The sequence below is a fragment of the Calonectris borealis genome, chromosome 4 (assembly GCF_964195595.1).
Source record: "Calonectris borealis chromosome 4, bCalBor7.hap1.2, whole genome shotgun sequence".
Classification (NCBI taxonomy): Eukaryota; Metazoa; Chordata; class Aves; order Procellariiformes; family Procellariidae; genus Calonectris; species Calonectris borealis.
Genome location: NC_134315.1, coordinates 28,515,284 through 28,534,266, shown reverse-complemented (window position 1 = coordinate 28,534,266; position 18,983 = coordinate 28,515,284). Strand labels below are relative to the sequence as shown.

At 41.7% G+C, this 18,983-nt stretch overlaps 1 protein-coding gene across 1 annotated transcript in view; it reads left to right on the top strand.

The window, feature by feature from the left end:
* The first annotated feature begins 1,121 nt into the window (after positions 1-1,121).
* The window catches only part of KCTD8 (potassium channel tetramerization domain containing 8), a 102,863-nt gene continuing 85,001 nt past the window's right edge, over positions 1,122-18,983 (top strand). Inside the window, exon 1 of the mRNA XM_075148994.1 lies at positions 1,122-1,965. Coding sequence (XP_075005095.1) covers positions 1,122-1,965 — 844 coding nt within the window. The remainder of the gene's footprint in view (positions 1,966-18,983) is intronic.

The following is an 18,983-nucleotide window of genomic DNA, read 5'->3' as shown; positions in this document are numbered from 1 at the left end:
GCAGCACAGCCTGAAAGTACATGCATCAGAAATCTGGATGCAGGTGAGTTGTGGCTCCAGCTAAAAAACAAATAAATAAAAATTAAACAATCTACTGCTTAAACAGAGTACAAATTTAGTTGCTTTGCGGCCAAGAATCCAGACGCTAACGTGTTCCAAATCAAAATCCGTGTCTGGCATCTGGATCGTAATGGCAGCTGACTTTCTTTTCTGCTCTGAATCACCCCAATTCCATTGTCAAGCTAGAGAGCACGTTAAGCTTCTCTGAAAATCAAGATCCCAGTGTGCTGTGCCCCAGCGAAGCAGCGGGACATCAAACACAGCATTTGTGTCCCACCAGGGCCTGTCAGATTTGTACCACCAGCACAGCTGAGCACTGGTTTCTTTTGTGCCCTCAATTAAATCCCCCCCCTTCCCTCATGGTAAAGGCATGCTGATACAGGGAAGATGGTGAAAAATGCTGTCACACACATCCTGCTGGATGCTACTTTTGGAAGGATGAGCATCATTCTGGCACTCTGCAAGTGCCGACCGGAGCGACAGTATAAAGGAGGCAGAGGGATCTGGGGCAGGCTGGGAGGTTTTTAAGGGGGGGGATAAAAAGTCCAAAGCGAACCAAAAAAGCCACCCAGCCGAGGGGAGGAGCCGGGTAGGGGCTTGGCTCTTCCCTGGGCCGAGCCTGGCAGCGCGGCAGCGCTTTGCCAAGTGGCAGCCGGCTCTGGCGGCCGCTCGGCCTGGAGGCCAGCGCGGCTGCGGCCCCCGCGCCCCCCGCCGCCGGGCGGAGCGCGCGGCCGGGCGAGGCGGGGCAGGGGCAGCGGTAGGGTCGGGTCGCGCCGGGCCAGCCCAGCCCACAGCCCAGCGCGGTCCGTCCCGCCGCCGGGGCAGCGAGGGGGCGCCGCGGGGCCGGTGAGGGCCGGCGCCGCGCCCCGGGGCCGTGCCGCCCGCTGCCGTGCCGGAGGGCGGCGGGAGCGGCGGCTCCGTCCAGGCGCTTCCGGGCGCGCTGGGCGGCGGGGGGAAGGAGGAGGAGAAGAAGGAGGGGTGGGGTGGGTGGAGGGGAGGGGGGGTGGGAGGCCGCCTTTTTTAGGAGGGAGACCCTCCTTCGCGGCCGCCCGCTCGCAGCCATGGCTTTGAAGGAGGCGGGCGGCAGCATCCTGCCCATCAGCGACATGGTGTCGGGGCCGTCGGGCTCGCCGTTCCCCGAGGTGGTGGAGCTGAACGTGGGGGGCCAGGTGTACGTGACGAGGCACTCCACGCTTCTCAGCGTCCCGGACAGCACGCTGGCCACCATGTTCTCCCCCTGCCGGGGCGGCCCGGCGGCGGCCCGCCAGCTGCCCAGGGACAGCCGGGCGCGCTTCTTCATCGACCGCGACGGCTTCCTCTTCAGGTACGTGCTGGATTACCTGCGGGACAAGCAGCTGGCGCTGCCCGAGCACTTCCCCGAGAAGGAGCGGCTCCTGCGGGAGGCCGAGTACTTCCAGCTGGGCGACCTGGTGAAACTGCTCTCGCCCAAGGTCACCAAGCAGAGCTCGCTCAACGACGAGGGCTGCCAGAGCGACCTGGAGGACAGCAACTCGCAGGGCAGCAGCGACCGGCTGCAGCGGGCGGCGCTGGACAAGCGCTCGGGCTTCCTCACCGTGGGCTACCGCGGCTCCTACACCACGGTGCGGGACAACCAGGCGGACGCCAAGTTCCGCCGCGTCGCCCGCATCATGGTGTGCGGCAGGATCGCCCTGGCCAAGGAGGTCTTCGGCGAGACCCTCAACGAGAGCCGCGACCCCGACCGCCCCCCCGAGAAGTACACCTCCCGCTTCTACCTCAAATTCACCTACCTGGAGCAAGCCTTCGACCGGCTCTCCGAGGCGGGCTTCCACATGGTGGCTTGCAACTCCACCGGCACCGCCGCCTTCATCAACCAGTACAGGGACGACAAGATCTGGAGCAGCTACACCGAGTACATCTTCTTCAGTAAGTGCTGCCCGCGCCCCTGCCGCCCCCCCCCATCCCCGGGGGATGCATGGCAGTGTGCGGCCAGAAAGTACATCTGCACCCCCACACTCCAACCCTTGCTGTCCCAAAGCAACATGTAGCTCGAGAGAAATTGGGACTGCCCCCTCTCCCCTCTCATTCCGCCACAGTTCATATTTTATTTTGTGCATTGGGGGGCGGGACAGGGCTGCCTAGTGCCCCGTCCGGAGCGCGGCGAAGGCGTAGCTCCCCCCGCTCCTTGGAGCACTCCGGGCTGCTCCCACCTTTCGGTGCCGAGTGTGCCGCGGGGAGAACCAGCCCCCCCGCACCCTCTGCCCCGCGTCGGGGTCTCCCAGGGGGCGTCGCGCCGGTGTCGGAGCGGGGGGCTGCGGCGGCGGGGGGTCCCAGCCCCGCTGGCCAGGCGGGGGGTGCGGGCGAGGTGCGGGCGCAGCTCTGGCTCGGCCGCGCAGGGTTGCGGCGTTCCCTCCCAGCGAAGCGGTGCGGAGGTTGCAACGGCGGAGCCCCGAGCAAGGAAGGGTTTTAATATTTTATCGCTGCGTTTCGTTCCCAAGTGAGCGCACTGCGCCTGGGCACGGTCTCCCTGAGGGAAGGGGCAGCGAGGGCGCAGCCAACTTCCCGGGGAGCAAGAAAGAGTCTGGCTCCAAGGGGAAGAAAAAAATGGAAAACAGAAAATAAACCACTCCGTAGCCAGTACACAGCTCCTAAGCAACTCCGCTAGTTGGCTGTGGGTAGCCTTACAGGTTTCAGGTCACTTGCAAATAGGAAAATCGAGCGATGACGAATGAGTTTCAATCCAGCAAAGTATGTAGTGCTATGTAGGGCACTGGCTGGGCAGGGGTTTCGGGTAATGAAACCGCAGCTGGATGGAGAGCACCAGCCCCTGGCAGAGATTTGCCTTTGAAAGGCAGAGGCAGCCTTTAAACCTTACTGACGGGTTTGGGAGTCGAGTAAGGCTGTGGAAGAGAGGTGTTCTCCATTCACTTCTTTCTTCTCCTGCCTCTGCGTGGTCTCACACTCTCTGAGCGCAGGAGGGGTGCTTTGGTAGAGCATCTGCCTACCTCTGTGGTGAGGTGGGAGATGCAGCCTCTAACTAACTTCACCAGTAGGGCAGCTAAACAGAAGCAACCTGTTTTGTGTGCAAAACTGGAGCTAGGCACGCTATTTAATAGAGGAGGGAAATGGGAATGGTTTTCTACTTGGAGGAGAAATTCATTAAATAGTTTACATGGCTGTATATTATATAGGTGGTGACCATCCTTTGCTAAGCAGACTTAAGTACTTCAAATCAATCTTCAAAACTATATTAAAACAGTTTTTGAAGATTCATTGCATAACCTATTGCCGGCCATATTTCATTAGGATGTGTAAAAACTGAGCTGTAGAGGAGCTTTACATTCTTCTGGGTGGACTTTTATCAAGTATTTCACATGATTATTAAATCTCCTTTCAGAGAAAAGTGGATGTACTGATATTCAAAATAGCAGAAATTCCTTATTGTTATTATCAAGACTATGAAATAGCCCAGCCTGTTCTGCTCAGAAACAGATTTTTAGGTGCATAATTATTTGTGTGCATTTGTGGTGCTCATAATGTTTTGGGGTTTTTTTTGTGTGTATGTTATGATGAGGTTGCTGTATAGAACAGTGCTCTAATTCAGATCCGTGTTCCAAATTAATCCCTGGTGTAATACCGCTGATTTATGTGGAACAATGCCAGGGATGAATTGGATGTTGTACATCATGATTTTTGTTTTGATTTTTAGTCTTCTAGCTTACGATGTTGTGAAAAGTAAAACAGTTAATTACTTAAATTTTCAGTGAACTGTACCAAATTATGTTTTTGCCTAATGTTTTTGGGTGTATTTGTTTTTTTTTTACTTCTGAGAGCAAAAAAATGGCTGAGGTAAAAGTACGCTGAAAGGATGGGGAGCATATTTTGGTTGCTTGTTATGCATTTAGCAACCTTTTTGTTTAATAATTTTATACGTTTTTGGATGATTAGATAGATTTTTCTGAAATATAGCAACATGGAGATGAAACTTAAAAAATCACCAAAATGGGAAGAGAAACAAGCAAAACACAATGCCTGAAGTAATGCTTTAGTTTTTTGGAGGGGTGTTTTTTTTGTTTGGTGTTTTTTTTTTTTGTTAAACTGACTAAATGTCCAATTGATGGAGACCATTGATAAGACAACACTTTATTATTATTATTAAATGCCCTGGATGGGTTGGGTGCTTGCTGTTACTTTGCTGGACAGCTGCACAAGAATCCACCGAAGGGAGAGGAAACCTTGGAAGCCTTAGGGCTCTGCTCCAGGGGTGAGAAGAGTGGTCAGGGTTACTGGCTGTAGGCTCTCCAACAGCATTTGCCAGGACCATATTCCTTCCTCACTCACAAATAGAGCTTAATATACAATGAGAAGAGCAGTCATTCTTCAATTTATTCCTTGCCACATGTCCTCATGAACCCCGGAAAGGCGGCAGTTTTGGCTGGGAGGTTGCTGATTTCAAGAGCTCTCTTGGACAATGTCCAACCTTGGGCTGTGCCTTACAGAAAAAAATATAAAGGCAAAAATCTTTGGGGAGCCTATTCTGGTTTTGGCCAGTATCTGAGACTTAATTTGGTGCTAGTGGAGAAGAAACCTAGTTTTATGTTCCACTGAAAAAAACCCTAGCTGCATTTGCACTTGTTATTTACAGCATGAGCATCTGCAACTGTATTAGTTGTTGGTCTGTAATTCTATAGCAGCCACACAAACTTCTCTTTCACCATTTCTCCTGAGGACTTGTGGACAAATCTGTTTTCTAGTAATGGTGGATAGCAAAGCGATTGGAAAAATATATAAGGATATATACATTCCACCCATTTCCTTAGGTCATGAATAGTTGAATGAGTTTCTCACTGAGAGCTACTGAGGAATGTTTGAAGGTCAAAGGTGGCCTTTAATCTATGATTTGTAGAACAGATTTCAGGTCTGTTTCTAGTATCTCTCAAACTTCGGTAGGTATTTTGAGTTGAAATGACCACCTATCTTTTTTTAAAAAATGGAAATTATATTTTTTTCAAATATTACTGCAGATGAAATTCACCTTGGATACCACACATATATTTACTTAATTTATGGATTTCTTATTATCTGGGGATGGATTAGTTGTTGCAGACTAATTCTGGTTGAAGAAGCAGAGGTCGTTTGAAACTGCTTACCAGGAAATAATGCTTCAGCCTTTGGCAACATGTCCTGACAAATACAGAGACAGACTTTCCTTCTTAGTATGCATAATTCCTATAAAAAACACGAGGTTCTTTGCCCCCAGTGATGTGCAAGCATTCATAAATGCAATGACAGCTTCATTCGTCTATGCAGTTACAACATGGCCAGAATTTAACTTGCACCTTGCATTGGTAGCTTAGTTCTGAAAAGTGCTCACAGATCTGTTCCATGTCTCTATTACAAATCCTGTCTCTTAATGGCCAATAAAAGGAGTAACTTTTCACGTGGTATTGAAAAGGCTCTACCAGAGTGTACCACAAACTTTTCCCTTTTTTCTCCTGACAGCTTGGCTCCATTCCTCAAGGCTAACAGGGATCTGTAGGCTGTTGAAGCTCTCACCTTAGCACATGTGAGGGTGACTTGGGTCAGTTAATGTGACGTGAAATGTATATGCAGTTTGGGAAAGAGGCTCAAACTCTTTTGCTGCTTAGTTGCAAGCTGCCATAGAGGACCACTGATTAATTACCTGTTGGTGCGCAGTAGGTGATGGCCTTCACAAAAGTTGCTTCTAGTTGGAGACAGGATACTAGAAGTAAGGAGACCTTGCTTCACGTGGCTGCAGGTAACACAACAGATCTTCTGTTAGCTGGTCTCTTTGTGAGGAAAGGCTGCGATTTACATTTTGAAGCTTTTGTCTTTTTTTTTTTTTGTGGTTCACTGTATCTCTCAGTACTGTTGTGTAATGCAGGATTGCCTGTGCATGCTATTACTATTTTTTTCTTCTGTAGAATCTAATTGGTCTTAATGGATTTTACATGTAACATCTGCTATGCAATCTGACTTATGGGTGTTGAGAGCATCGTGCTCAGCTGGAAGCTTTCTGTGCTGAACTGACATGTTTATTGTAAGAAGAACGCGGTAATACTTCATGAAAAAAAACTTTGACATATATTCTGTTTTGACACTCCTGTTTCACATGTGACATTTTCTGTTTCCTTGTCTTCTGTTTTTGTATGTAACAGGTGACATTTGCATGAATTTATGGTGCTTATTTTCCACTTGAAGTCATAGCACTCTTAGATTACATTGGTTGCTGTGGAAGTTGTCACAAACAAGTGATAATAATTTCATAATCAGTAGGGAATAAGCAGTTGGAAGCAATGAACTTTTAGGAAACAATATGGTATTTTGAGAAAAAACCCACAAACAACAACAAAACCAAACCCAACCCCCCAACAGCAACAAAAAACCCCAGCTGACATTGTGTCTTTGCAATAAAAAGGAGAAAACAGAAGATGACACTTGAAACATGAGGAACAAACATCTACATAAAATGCTTTGAGATGTTAATTGCTCTGTGAATGCCAAATCCAGTTCAATATCCCACTGGGACAGCGAGGGGATGGTGGGTCAGCAGATACCCTAAGCTGCTCTTCTAAGGGCAGAGTGGTATGAGAACCACCTTGCAGGTGGGTTCTGTGACCATGCCAAGTTGCTCTCCATCCATCACTGCTTATTTAGTGGATTTTTTGCTATGTGGAGTGTGTCTGTGCTATTTTATATGGAACAAATGTATCTGAAACTTGCTAGGCTGGGAAGAGAAAGAGACCAAGACAAAAGTAAAACGAGGGTATTGCTTCTTTGTGGAACGTTAAGGTGAAGTTGGACAGTTTACTTCGAGCCTGAACCAGAGCTTCAACGATTAGAGTACAAATTTTTGGTGGTACAGAAAGACATGAAGGATTAAATCAGTATCACAAGCACAATGTAGAAAAGCTTCAGATTTCTGACAGTATGAAGATCTAGGAACATTGTTTCTGGTAGGACTATTGAGCAAAGCCCTTTAAAGAGAGATTCTGTAGGTAGTCATGTGACTTTGGAAAACTGACATAAAACTTCAGGATATTCTGCCTTATGATTCCAGCTCAACTCTAATACAGTTTAAAAATAAATATATAATAGATTATCTTGTCATTCTTCCAAAATATATGTCCCTGAATGTAAAGGGGTGAATCAAAGTGTACAGTCATAAACTAGTAATATGAGAATATCTTTCTTATGCTACCACTTGACAGAACATGTGATAATCCAGACTACTGAAACTGGTATTCTGATTTTAGTCATAATTTCAACCAAGAGACTCTACTTGAGAATGATTTTAAAACGCGAGATTAAAAAGAAGTTTGAGCAAATTCGGCTTTTTAATAAATAATGAAAGCAACCTCCTTTCCTCTACAGCTAGTGTAAAGACACTGCTTCAGTAAAGAACTATGCCAGGAACCTTTTGATTTTTCTTACGCTTCAATAAGAATATGCGAGACTCAATACAATGATTTGTGATGAGATTTTAATCATTATATCCAGTTTCTGCTCTTATTACAATAAAATTCTATCTTCAAGTACTGTAGAGCCACTTTAATATTTGGAGCTGAGGATTGGAACTGTTGTGTGGTATTTTAAAAGTAAAATTAGAGATTAACTGAGAAAATCGACTATCCTGGATATGATATGCCAGGATCAATACTAGATAAGCAATAAGCACCTTGCTACAAGCAGCTGTTATTTCTAATGTCGGGAAATGGAAACACATTGGTTTTGATATTATCCCAGGCTCGTACTTCTTGTGGATTACTTGGGGACAAAGTAACAATGTCGGAGAAGCTGACTTTGCTGGATCTGTAATATTTTGCAGGAAAACTGCTTCTTGGTGTCAGATCACTTCATACATTTTCAAGGATTTATGACAGTAGATGCAGGGAAATGTTTACTTTTCTACAGTAGGATGAGCAAATAATATTTTATTTTTTCTTTATTGTCAACATGAACTTCCAGTTATCTACTGTTCAAGCACAGAATTTATGTGTACAAAAGTTTTCCGTATAATATTGTTCCAGGCACATGATTTAAAATTAAAACATTACTGCTAATAAAATCTATTTTGCAATATATTTGCTTTCTCAGTATAATATGGCTGGTATTTCACTGCTGGTTTTCTCCTTTGCAGCAAATACCAAATTTTTTATACTGCGATGAGAATTTGAGTGGCGAACAAAAATTCACTAAGCATTGCACCTAGCGGGAGTTCATCGATTCTCACATTATCTTCTTTCTGCCACCGATCCACCTTTAAAAGTAGAACTCCAGAAACGAAAAGCTGCTCAGGCAGCTCTCATGGATGTCAAAAGTAATATTCTATGGGAGCGAGGAGAAAAGTGGCAGAAAGAAAGGCCCTCTTCTTAGTTCAGCTGAACATCAGCATGGCCTGAACAAAGCCACCAGAAGTAATTGGTCATGTTTTGGTATGTTACCAGTTTAGGGGCGAGACCTTTGGTGAGCCAGATACCTAGATGGGCAAAGAAGGGAAGTGCGTAAGGTGGTGTGCACCCATCTCATGCCTCTGGGGTCCTGGGCTGCACGAGGCCGGCGCGGTGCCCAGTGTAGCTCCAGCCAGCTTAGCACTGCCCTGCATTGTCTCAGCAACTAGGCAGATCCTGGGTGTCACTGCAGGAGAAGTGAATGCCACGGCCGTGCTTTGGAGTTCCCCTTTGATTTTCTATCTCCAGTTTTGGATTACTTTGCCAGAGTCATGAAAGAAGTCTGTTACAGAGTTAAGTTGACCAAGGTCACGTCTGCAGGGCTTTTCCATGCCACAGACTGATTATTTGGTTGGTGATTATTTGACTTGGTATAATTGCTGAAAAAAGCTGGAGTCACTGTGCCAGCTAACATCCTAACCTGGCAAGCAGATGTTATTTTTATATCCAAGGATGATTTTGTTTAATTTCTGCTCACGAGATCTTTATTTTTTAAAGCAGGTGGAGTACTAATGGCACTCTTTGATAAACTAAGCCACTGGAAGTCTGGTGGAAAATCCTTAAAAAAATTACCAGGCGAATTTCATTTTGCTTTAGCAAATCAAATGCTTCATGATGGATTTCCTGGGGAGGTTGTTCACTCCAGCTTGATAAAACTGCATGTTCTTTTTGAGAAGAGGTAATTTATACTCTACTTAAAATTAATATATTGACTAAATGTTAGGAGAAAAAAGTGTTATGTCTAAAATTAAATTATCGTTCTCAGTAGAGTTTAAGTACTTTTCTTTAAATGTTTTCTATGATTTATATTTTTTATTTTTAAACCAGTAATGGACATTGCACATTTAGCTTTTGCCTTGTATAAATTCAGGATTATTCTGTGAATTTATTCTTTTTCTTTTTTTCTTTGACCTAAATGGGATTAATCATATAAATAGGGACGAACAGTGTGTGAAACTCACACTCGAGTCTCATTCACAGATGCCAGATAGACCTTCACCGGAACTGAAAGCAGCAAATAGTCTTGGGCTAGTCTTTCACATAAAAGTGGAATTCAAACTACCTGAGTGATTATTTGGTGTCATAACTGTTTCTAGCACACATAATCCTGGCAGGAGATAAGCAGTGATGTTTTGTAATTTTCATGGCACTTGTAGAAACTAACGGCATTCCATTTTGGTTGCATTTTATCAGATTGTGGTAACAAAACTTGTCATGTTTGTTACATTTTGACAGTTTAGCTTCAGAAGACATATTTAAATTAAAGAGTGCATCTTGCTGCAAGGTGTCACTCCATTTATATCATCACATCTCTAAATATTTTCAGGACTTCACCACACATCTGTAAAATTCACAGTGGTGGTAATGAGAGTTTCATGTTTCTAGCAACAAGATGAATACAATGCTTTAAAAACGTTTATGCAAATATTATTTCTTCTTTATGGAATGACTTCTATCTTGATACTGTCTTTCCCAAAGTTGCTCAAAACAGGATTCAAAGATAGGGAGCAGTATATTTACCCATTCTTTGCCTTATGGGGCCTGCCTGGCCATAAGCAGCATCAAGACTGCTCTCAGTTACCACTGGTGCAATGGTTCCTTCATCAACATGAGAATAGCTGGGTCAAAATTTAGTTGTTCCCTTTCCCATTGCTCCTCAGATGCCTAAACCCTATGGCAGGGGCTCTGAGCAAAGGAGGTGCAGAGACAGGGGCTGCTGCCTCTGGGGGACTGCCACTGCCATCGGGTGGTTGCCACCGGACCGCCTCTGGGCTCGTCAGGTTTGCTTTGTACTGCTCAGGTCATGTACCCTGTTCCTGACCTGTTTTCTGTTCCAATGACGTGCACTTAGTGAATAAAGAAAAATAGAGTGGCTTGTAGAATAAAAAACAATAGTACTTGCTTTTGAAGGGAATACCACAACACTTTTTAAAAAAATACCGTGAATAACTCAATCCAGAAACAACAACTCAATCACAAGTGCAAGTGCACACGGCAACAATAACTAATGCATTGAAGCAGATACACTGCACATCTCTTTGAGGGGAGAAGGAGTGGGCTGAGAAACTGAAGAGAGAAATCAACACCATTATTAACTTTTATTAATGAAATTAAATATTCCAGGTCTTCACTTAGCATACGTTCAGTTGTATTATACTTAATACATCCAGAGTTGTTCTCTTTGCATTAGCAGAAAATATGATTCAGAAATGAAATCAGTCAGTATATTTTATTTTTTACATAAGCAAACAACAATAACCTTCAGATGCATTTTTATCTTTTCTCTTTCATCCTTACCGGGTTTTTCCTTTTAGTAGTGTTAACAAATATTCCCAAAGAGGGATGAGTTGGTGCTCAGGGACTCTTGTCACATTTTGTTGTAAACAGTCTCCTGCAACTTAAGTTTATAGTGAAATTGTTTTATGTTTTACCGAACGTAGATGTTTAGAGGTTCTTGTAAGGATTACAACTATGTCAGTGTATTCCACGGAAGTTATTGGAAGTGTACTATCGTTCCAAAGGCTTTTTATCAGTGAATATTTTATATATGTCTCAGGTATCTGTGAAGCTCTTTATATTTGTTTAATAATAGGAGGAAAAAAGGCCCAGAATTGCATAGATACATGGTTATATAAATAAACTGTGTGCAAAACAGTTACTTTCAACCTCTTACTAACAGTTTAATTAAACCAGATTTTTTTTTCTGTTAGTCAAATCCCCATTAAAACCACCATACCTGCAAAACTTTGAGAGTAATGGCAAATGTCTATTTTGTGTATACAGAAGTATTCTCTAACGCTTCTGGTTCTTAATCCAAGGTTCTTCCATTCTCATTGAAACTCATGAATACAAAATAATATGAAAATCAACTACAAAAGGGTTAGAAGGCAGATAAGTCAGTAAAATAGAGTGCCAAGAATTTAATCAGCGTAATGTGTAGATAATACAGTGGAGAAAGACTAAAACTAAACAACACTTTTTGCTAGTTTTTCTTAATGAACACATTTTCTTTCCCTTTCTTCTCACAGTCACCCATTTATAGCCAGTCACTTCTCAGTATTGTTCTCTTCAGACAGCTGTTACTATTTCTGTTGTTAATGCCTACTGTGGCATTTGAGCTGATCTGAAACAAAGCGGAAGGCATGGCTACTCTTGCCTTTCCACCTATTTTTGTCTCTTTCCAGTGTTTGGGAATATAAATATCACTCATTCCGTCCTTCTAAAAATACCAATATACAGCCTTATGAAAGTGTGATCAATACTGCTGAAGCTACGTGGACTTCAAAAAAAAAAAGAACAAAATAATTCAGCTATTTATGATGCAAGATAGAACGGGACTGTTGTTCAAGTAAGGTTGCATCTGTCCTCTCTTACTTCCAAAATTTTGGCGTCAAATCCCAGACCTGCCTTTCTGAGTGACTTACACATCTGAAGTACCCCTTCTTCGGAGCAGGAACTGTCAGCATCTGTATGTGTAGATAAGCCTTATCATATTAAAAAGAGTAAACTAAAAATTACATAAGGAATATAACTAAGACCACTGTAATTCGCAATGCTGCTTGGAATTTTTACTTTCCTAGCACCCGTAGACTTTTTTTCTTAGTTAGCAATCAGAAGGCTGTGCATATTTACCTGTTTTAGTGTTGTCATAGCTCGCGAACATAAATTTCTGATCTTCATGCTGTCGGTTTGTCTCTGGGGATGTAATAAATGAATATAACATTTCTAAATGTTAAGAAAGAGATAGACAAAGTCTATGTGGTTTTGCTCCCCAAAAAACATGTGGAATAACAGATAATGTTATCCTTTGGCTTCAAAATAATCCTGTAATTCTTTAGAATAGAAGGGACAAACTTTTCAGAAAAGTTTCAGCTGTTCAGTATGCGATATTTTGAGGACTATTGAAATTTTTGAAGTTTTACCTCATAACCTGCTAAGTTTATATCTTCCTATGACTTTTAGCTGCCTAGCAGTCCAGCCTCCAGTCATAACAACACTCACATTTTTATTCCTGTCCTTTTGGTATTTACTTTTTCCACCTGCAGCTGAAGTAGTTTGGTGTCTAAATTGGTGGAATTATGCCCCTAAATAATTGCATCTGTGATCACATTTAATTACAGGAAGAAGAATGCGCTCGCGGTAGAGGAGATTAGGTTAAACGCTGCCTGTCTAATCAGATCCCCGGTGACTGACTTCTGGCAGTGCTTTCTTCCTAAATCCCATTGCTGTGCACGCGATGAATAAAAGCTGCGCGGCCTGTGGGAGTCCATGTCTTCAGAAGACAGTTTTGCTTTTCTGATTTGAGGGGTTCGACACGGACTTAGGAGCAAGGCTGAACATCTTTCATCCTTGCCAAAAACACGTGCGGGCCTCGCGGTGCCTTTGGGTGGGCCTGGTTTGGCGGGGCCGCGGCCGGGCAGGGCTGTGGGGAGCTGGAGTCCGGCCCTGCTGCGGTCTTGGGAACTGCGGGCCCCGGGGGGCTGAAATGGCGCCCTGGGCAGGGTGCGGGGAGCCCCGGGGGGTGGGTCAGGGCCAATACAGCCTGCTGGTCCCCCTGCGGTGGCCACGTCTGCTTTCTGTGAACACCAGCAAATAAGCCAAGAGCTGCGTCCTCCAAGGACCTCTTGGCCAGGCGCCATAGTCACGGGTCTGCGACGGGGCCTCAAAATACCAGGGCATTGGTTCGGGGTGGGGTCTTTCACAATTTCATGAACTTTTTATAACATAAACTACATGAGAAATAACTCCTTGAGTTATTTTTCTACAGGGAAAGCAAGGTGTTCTTGGTCAAAGACACCAGTAAGGCAAGAGTTGCATCTAACTAATATTTATTCGGTGGCATGGCACACTAATTGTGTTTCTGCGACCATGCTGCTGAAGTGGTGTAAATTTAATAGTAATCTTCAATTTAGTAAAGTTAATCTGAATATTCCTTTACATTTGGCTGCAAAATAGGGAAGGAAAAGAGTGCCTGTTCTAAGCAATTCGTAACCTGGAAAAAATTTTATAATAAATAAAATAATTTATTTTTTAAATTAAAAATATATTTATAAATAATAATAATGTTTTATTTATAATTAATATTAATGATGTGACTGTATGCAAGCCTTTCTATATTGTCATGCATATGATGCATAAAAGGAGCTTGCATGAAGGAGCTTGGGGGTTTCTTAGCTGCACTTTCTGAAAACAGTAAAAATTTTCTGAAGTTTGAGAAGATGCACTGTTTTTCTTTTTTATTTTTTTAATACATGTTTTTGGAATCAGGGTTATCCTCTATCATAAATAGTGAGGCCACTAGCAAAAACAGTTATGCTTTTTAGTGAACCATATAACAAATCACATTTGAGGATCATATGAGTCTAAAATTGACCTCCAAATCAATGCTTGCAATCTTGAATGCATTTTCAGAAAATCCAGTCAAGTTCAGTAAGAATTTCCATCTGCACTTTGAGTACCAGGCAAGCAGTAGGGATAGACGAATTTAAGTTTAGGCTGCTGGTTTGGAAAATTTAATTCTTCTCATCATCTCCGAGACTGGCAATAAACTGCACTTGTTTCACTTCTTCCTTATCCTGTGGTTATATTAGAGGTTTAGCAATATAGAAATTGACATTTTACCAAAGTTCATCTTGATTTCTAGCAGTGGTTAGCTCTTAGTCATTAATTTGCTCAATTAAATCTGTTTATAACAGTGAAAGCAATAGTGGTAAAAGCTATTTACTGTATTATCAAGCAGTCATATAGCAAGACTATTGCAAGTTACTGGGTAATTACTGCTGGTTCGGAGTGGGTTGCCATTATTTCTGTTTAAGACAGTATGTGGTGTTAGACTGTGGATCAGTAAATTAAGACTATTAAATGTTACATGTGGTAGCCATATAACACTCTCAGCTTTCAAGCTTCTTAATAGATTTACAAGCTCCTTGATAAATGGAAAAACATTTGCCCCATTAAGGCAGATAGGCATTGGAACAGGCTGTGCAGTGATGCTGTGCACATTGTGCATCCTTGGAGGTTTTCAAGACTTGTCTGGATCAAGCCCCGATAACCTGGTCTGACCTCATAGCTGACTGTGCTTTTAAGCAGGAGGTTGGACTAGAGACCTCCTAAATTATCCTGTGATTCTCTTCTCTGATGTGGTTTAACTTGGCATTGGCTATTTGAAATCACTCCTCAGGAAAGGAAGTGTAAACTGCTGCAGGTAAATGAAGTGGATGCTAGAGAGCTATAAATTCTGATTATTCTGAAAATCACAAGCTTCAGAGCCTTAACTTTATGTTATTTTTTTACTTACTTCTGTGTGTCCTACTTGTAGTAAGAATTGAAAAAAATGCTTCCAGAGGAAGTTTCTTACAGGACTTTCTGGTCCAAATTCAAAACCATAGAAAGTTAAATAGGCCACAGATAAGAAACTATCTGAAAAAACGTTCAAAATTAATTTTGGATAGCACTGTAGTTGTTGAACACATGTTGCCCGAAGAAAGAAATCTCAAAAATTTAGCAAATCACCCTTATTTGAACCTCTAGCCATTTTTTTTGTCATTCTTTAGATAGATTCTGTAGGTGCTATCTGGCACAAAGGTGTCAGACCACCTTGGGTTTCTTTGGGTTTTTCCCCATTTTGATATTTTTCATCAACTCAGTGTTGAGTTTCTTTAATGCTTGAGCTTTTTTTGCTTGAGCTTTTCAGGGTCTGTATTTTCCCCTAGCATAGCTTGAATCAATTTATGTAGCAACTGCAAAAATGCTGAACAGGATTTTTTTTGTAGCCTGGAAAACTTAAAAAAAAAATCATAAGGCAAACATGAACAATGCTGAATTACTTTTCAGTAATTCATTGCTGAATGAATGCATAACATAATGGCAAGATAGTTAATTATTAGGATATTTAAACAATTTGTTTTTTTTTCTTCTTGAAATTTTAATGTAAGAATGGAATATGAGGCACTAGTAACTAGGATTATACAAAAAATATTGGATGCTCCTCTTGCTTATCCCACATTACTGAAAAGATTGCTGAAGGGATGCGTCTGGAGACTCTTTTTGCTGTTAAAAATTCTCTTATGACAACAAACGAAACCAGAAGTATTGCTTGCATTGATTGACACCTAATAGATAAATATTTGTATATAGTCACAGAGAAGCAGCATAATAAAAAGATACTGAGACAGGTCTTATGTCAGTTGTAGGTTGTCAAAACACTTTCGATGTCAATGAAATTATGTCAGTTATGCCTGGTAATATGTTTTCTTCTCTAAAGTTATTCTCCTGGGCAGGGCATGTGTTGTTAAGGTGCAGTATATTGCCACTGGCATTCATGGTGATGGGAGGATCGGGCAGATTGGTACTGATATCCTTGTTATGAGCTTACCTACATCCACGTAGAGAAGGTTTGGATGTCTTGATGGTCTTAACTAGTCTGCCCCTGTATGTCCACATTAAATATGATACAAAACTTACGTCACTCTGTATTCAAAACCCTGTGACTTAGCTGTATTTTGCTTCTGGGAGAGTGGTGGAGATGGGTTCCCTAGAGAGAGGAGGAAGGGATCCTGAGGAACAGCAGCCACAGGGTTTCAGCACTTCCCTTCTCCTCCTCCTAAGCTGGTGTGGTGACCTAGAAGCAGTGGATCATGGAGCTTAGCTCCTCAGTGATTTGCATGGGCAGTCTCATCATTTCAGGACTTCTTTCAGGCTCTTCTCCAGACTTTAATTGGTCTTGTAACTCTGCTTATGTCTATGTCATGAGCTACAAGCTTTTCTTCACAACCTTGAGGGCCGGATAATTGCTTTGTATTTTTAAAGTTAAAGCCTGAAATTCATGAATGATCACGTGAATTGGGAGCCTAGTATCTACTGTGCTATGTTTTCACTATCTTTTCAGTGCCCTCTTTCCACCCTTATTTGTAGACTACCATTGGAATTACATTAATAACACAGTATTCCCAAATATTTCTTAAATCTAATACAGCATAATCTTAAATCTATGCATCATATATCATGTATATATATTTTATATATATATAATCTCTATATATATTTATATATATATATATTATCTATATATATTTATTTATCTATCGATCTATATTTAGCAATCTAAATATTTAAAGAAAAGGCATTATTAAATTGTGATATCCTGGCTCAATATTGTAACTGAGTCATATTATGGTAGCTTGGGAGGCACATGAATAAAGTTCTTTATGAAAAGTATTTTTCCTTATTATGTTATTGACAGGCTTTGAATACGTGGCAAGATACTTTATTTCTTTTTTATAACATCCATGAAATAGATGGTTGTACCAATATAATTCAGAATGGTATTAGCATATCATATATAATTGTCATTATTTTGTACATTTTTAAAAAGTTAAACAAATACCTCAGTGATCCAAGGCCATTATTAGAATGCTTAGATTGTTGAAATTGTTTGTTTTACAGTATGGCTTGCAATACAAAAGAATTCCTAAATTATTTTACACAAACTAAGAACTGTTTGTTTCATCTTGGTTCAAAGCTTCCTGAAGTCTTTGCATTCAGTTCAGTGATTTAGTGTGTGTCTGTAAAGACCTAGGGCATATACAGTTACCAAAATATAAATATTGATTTAGTCATCATTTTATGTAATGCTAAATCCTACATCAAATACATAAGAATTATGTTATCAAGTACAGAAGATTAAACTAAAATAACTCTGCTTTTTGTATATTCTTCTTTCTGAGTTCTACTTTTTAAATAGGATTTTCCCTCCACATATTTCTCTTTTAAGATTGTGATGTTCCAATCCTTATTGGATAGGAAAGTAGTCTCACTGCCACATAAAGCTATTTTCTCTTTACTTTCTTGTTCTCCAGATTAGCAGTTTTTCTCCAGCATTATCTGAGACAAAAATGACCATATTTTTATCAGGATGCAGAATCTTGCTATATGGACTTTCAGAATCATTGATAGAGCTTGTATTCTAAACAGGGTTTTGTTGAGATGAGGATGATACAGAATACCTGCACCAGGCCAATAGTATATAACACTGTCTTGATACAGTTCTGGAAAGAAGTAGAATGCAGTGTCAATTGAGTACTTAAAAGCCTTGATTAGCACAGTGATAATATAGAGATTACAAAAAGTTGTAGAAATAATAAATAATATAAAGGGGTTTATAATCATTATGACATCTCTGCAAGTTTTGTAAAATTATCGTATGTATGCTCCATTGGCTCATGTCATGTGTACTTAACTTCATCTGTACAAAGTTGCTCCAAGCGAAACAGGTCAGATCCTTTGCATGTTCATTGAACAATTGTAGGTAATTGCACAGGACACAAAACAATGGAAACTTGGAGCTGTATGGCCAGGAATGTTCTTGGAAGACAGGAGAAAATCTTCAGCTAGTACAGATGCAGAGGCAAAACTCAAAAGTTTCTGATTTTCTGTTCCTGCAGACTGTCTGTTACATTGCAATGCTTTCTGTATAATGTGAATTAGAGAATAAAGTCTTGAAACTGTAAATTTGCAATAAAATATGTGGTACTTAGGAAGAAGCTCTTTTCTACCAAGAGATTCCTGCCATTAAATACTGTAGAATTTTATTTTTAGTTTCAGAGAGTTACTCCAAATGAGGCTATCAGGACTAAGGGCACTGCTGAGCCTGTCTGACATGACACAGTACAATCTAATGGAAGCCATCGCAATCTATCGGGTCAGGGAGTTTCCTATAAAAGGGAGAGCTTGTGTTTTCATAAAGTAGAATGACTAATGTTATGAATATGATATGTAGGTGTTCAAAACCTTTGATGGAAGCTGATAGAATTTCATCTGCCATGTTGCAAATGCTCCATATCTTTTTTTTTTTCTTTCTTTTTTTCCTTTTTCTTTGTTATATTGATTTTCCACACTAGATGGCAGTGCCTTAGCACTAGTGCGTGATAGGGGAATTGATTTAATTTGTCCAGGGGGGAAGAAATCCTTCTGTTTCATGTTTCCTTTTACATACATAGCTCAAAGAATTGCAGAGAGGAGACTGGATTATGATGACCCACATATGGATGGGCAAAGGAAGATGCAAATTATTTCCCCTCTTCCTTTGTACAAATGAAAATCTGTTCAAGCTGATCGAACCAGACTTGCACTGGCGGTAGGGTGAGATGAACGGGGGCTATGTCTCTGTGCTGTCCCCAAAGAACTGCGTTCATAGAAACTTCACGTGAAATGCTGTATTGATTTAGAGCTGAGAGTGCATCCAGACTCTGAGCAGATTGCCTCACAGTTTTGAGCCATATGTTGTCTATACTGAGAAGTCAGTGAGAGAAAAACACAGCTTCCTTCTCTTTCCAAGAAAGCCAAGTGCTGGAGAGGTCGGGGTGGAGAGCTGAAAGATGATGGGGTGCACCTAGATATTGCTGTGTTAGAGCTAGAAGACAGCTAGGGTACATATGTGCACCTTTGAGCTGGGATGCACTCCTGGATTGTGTG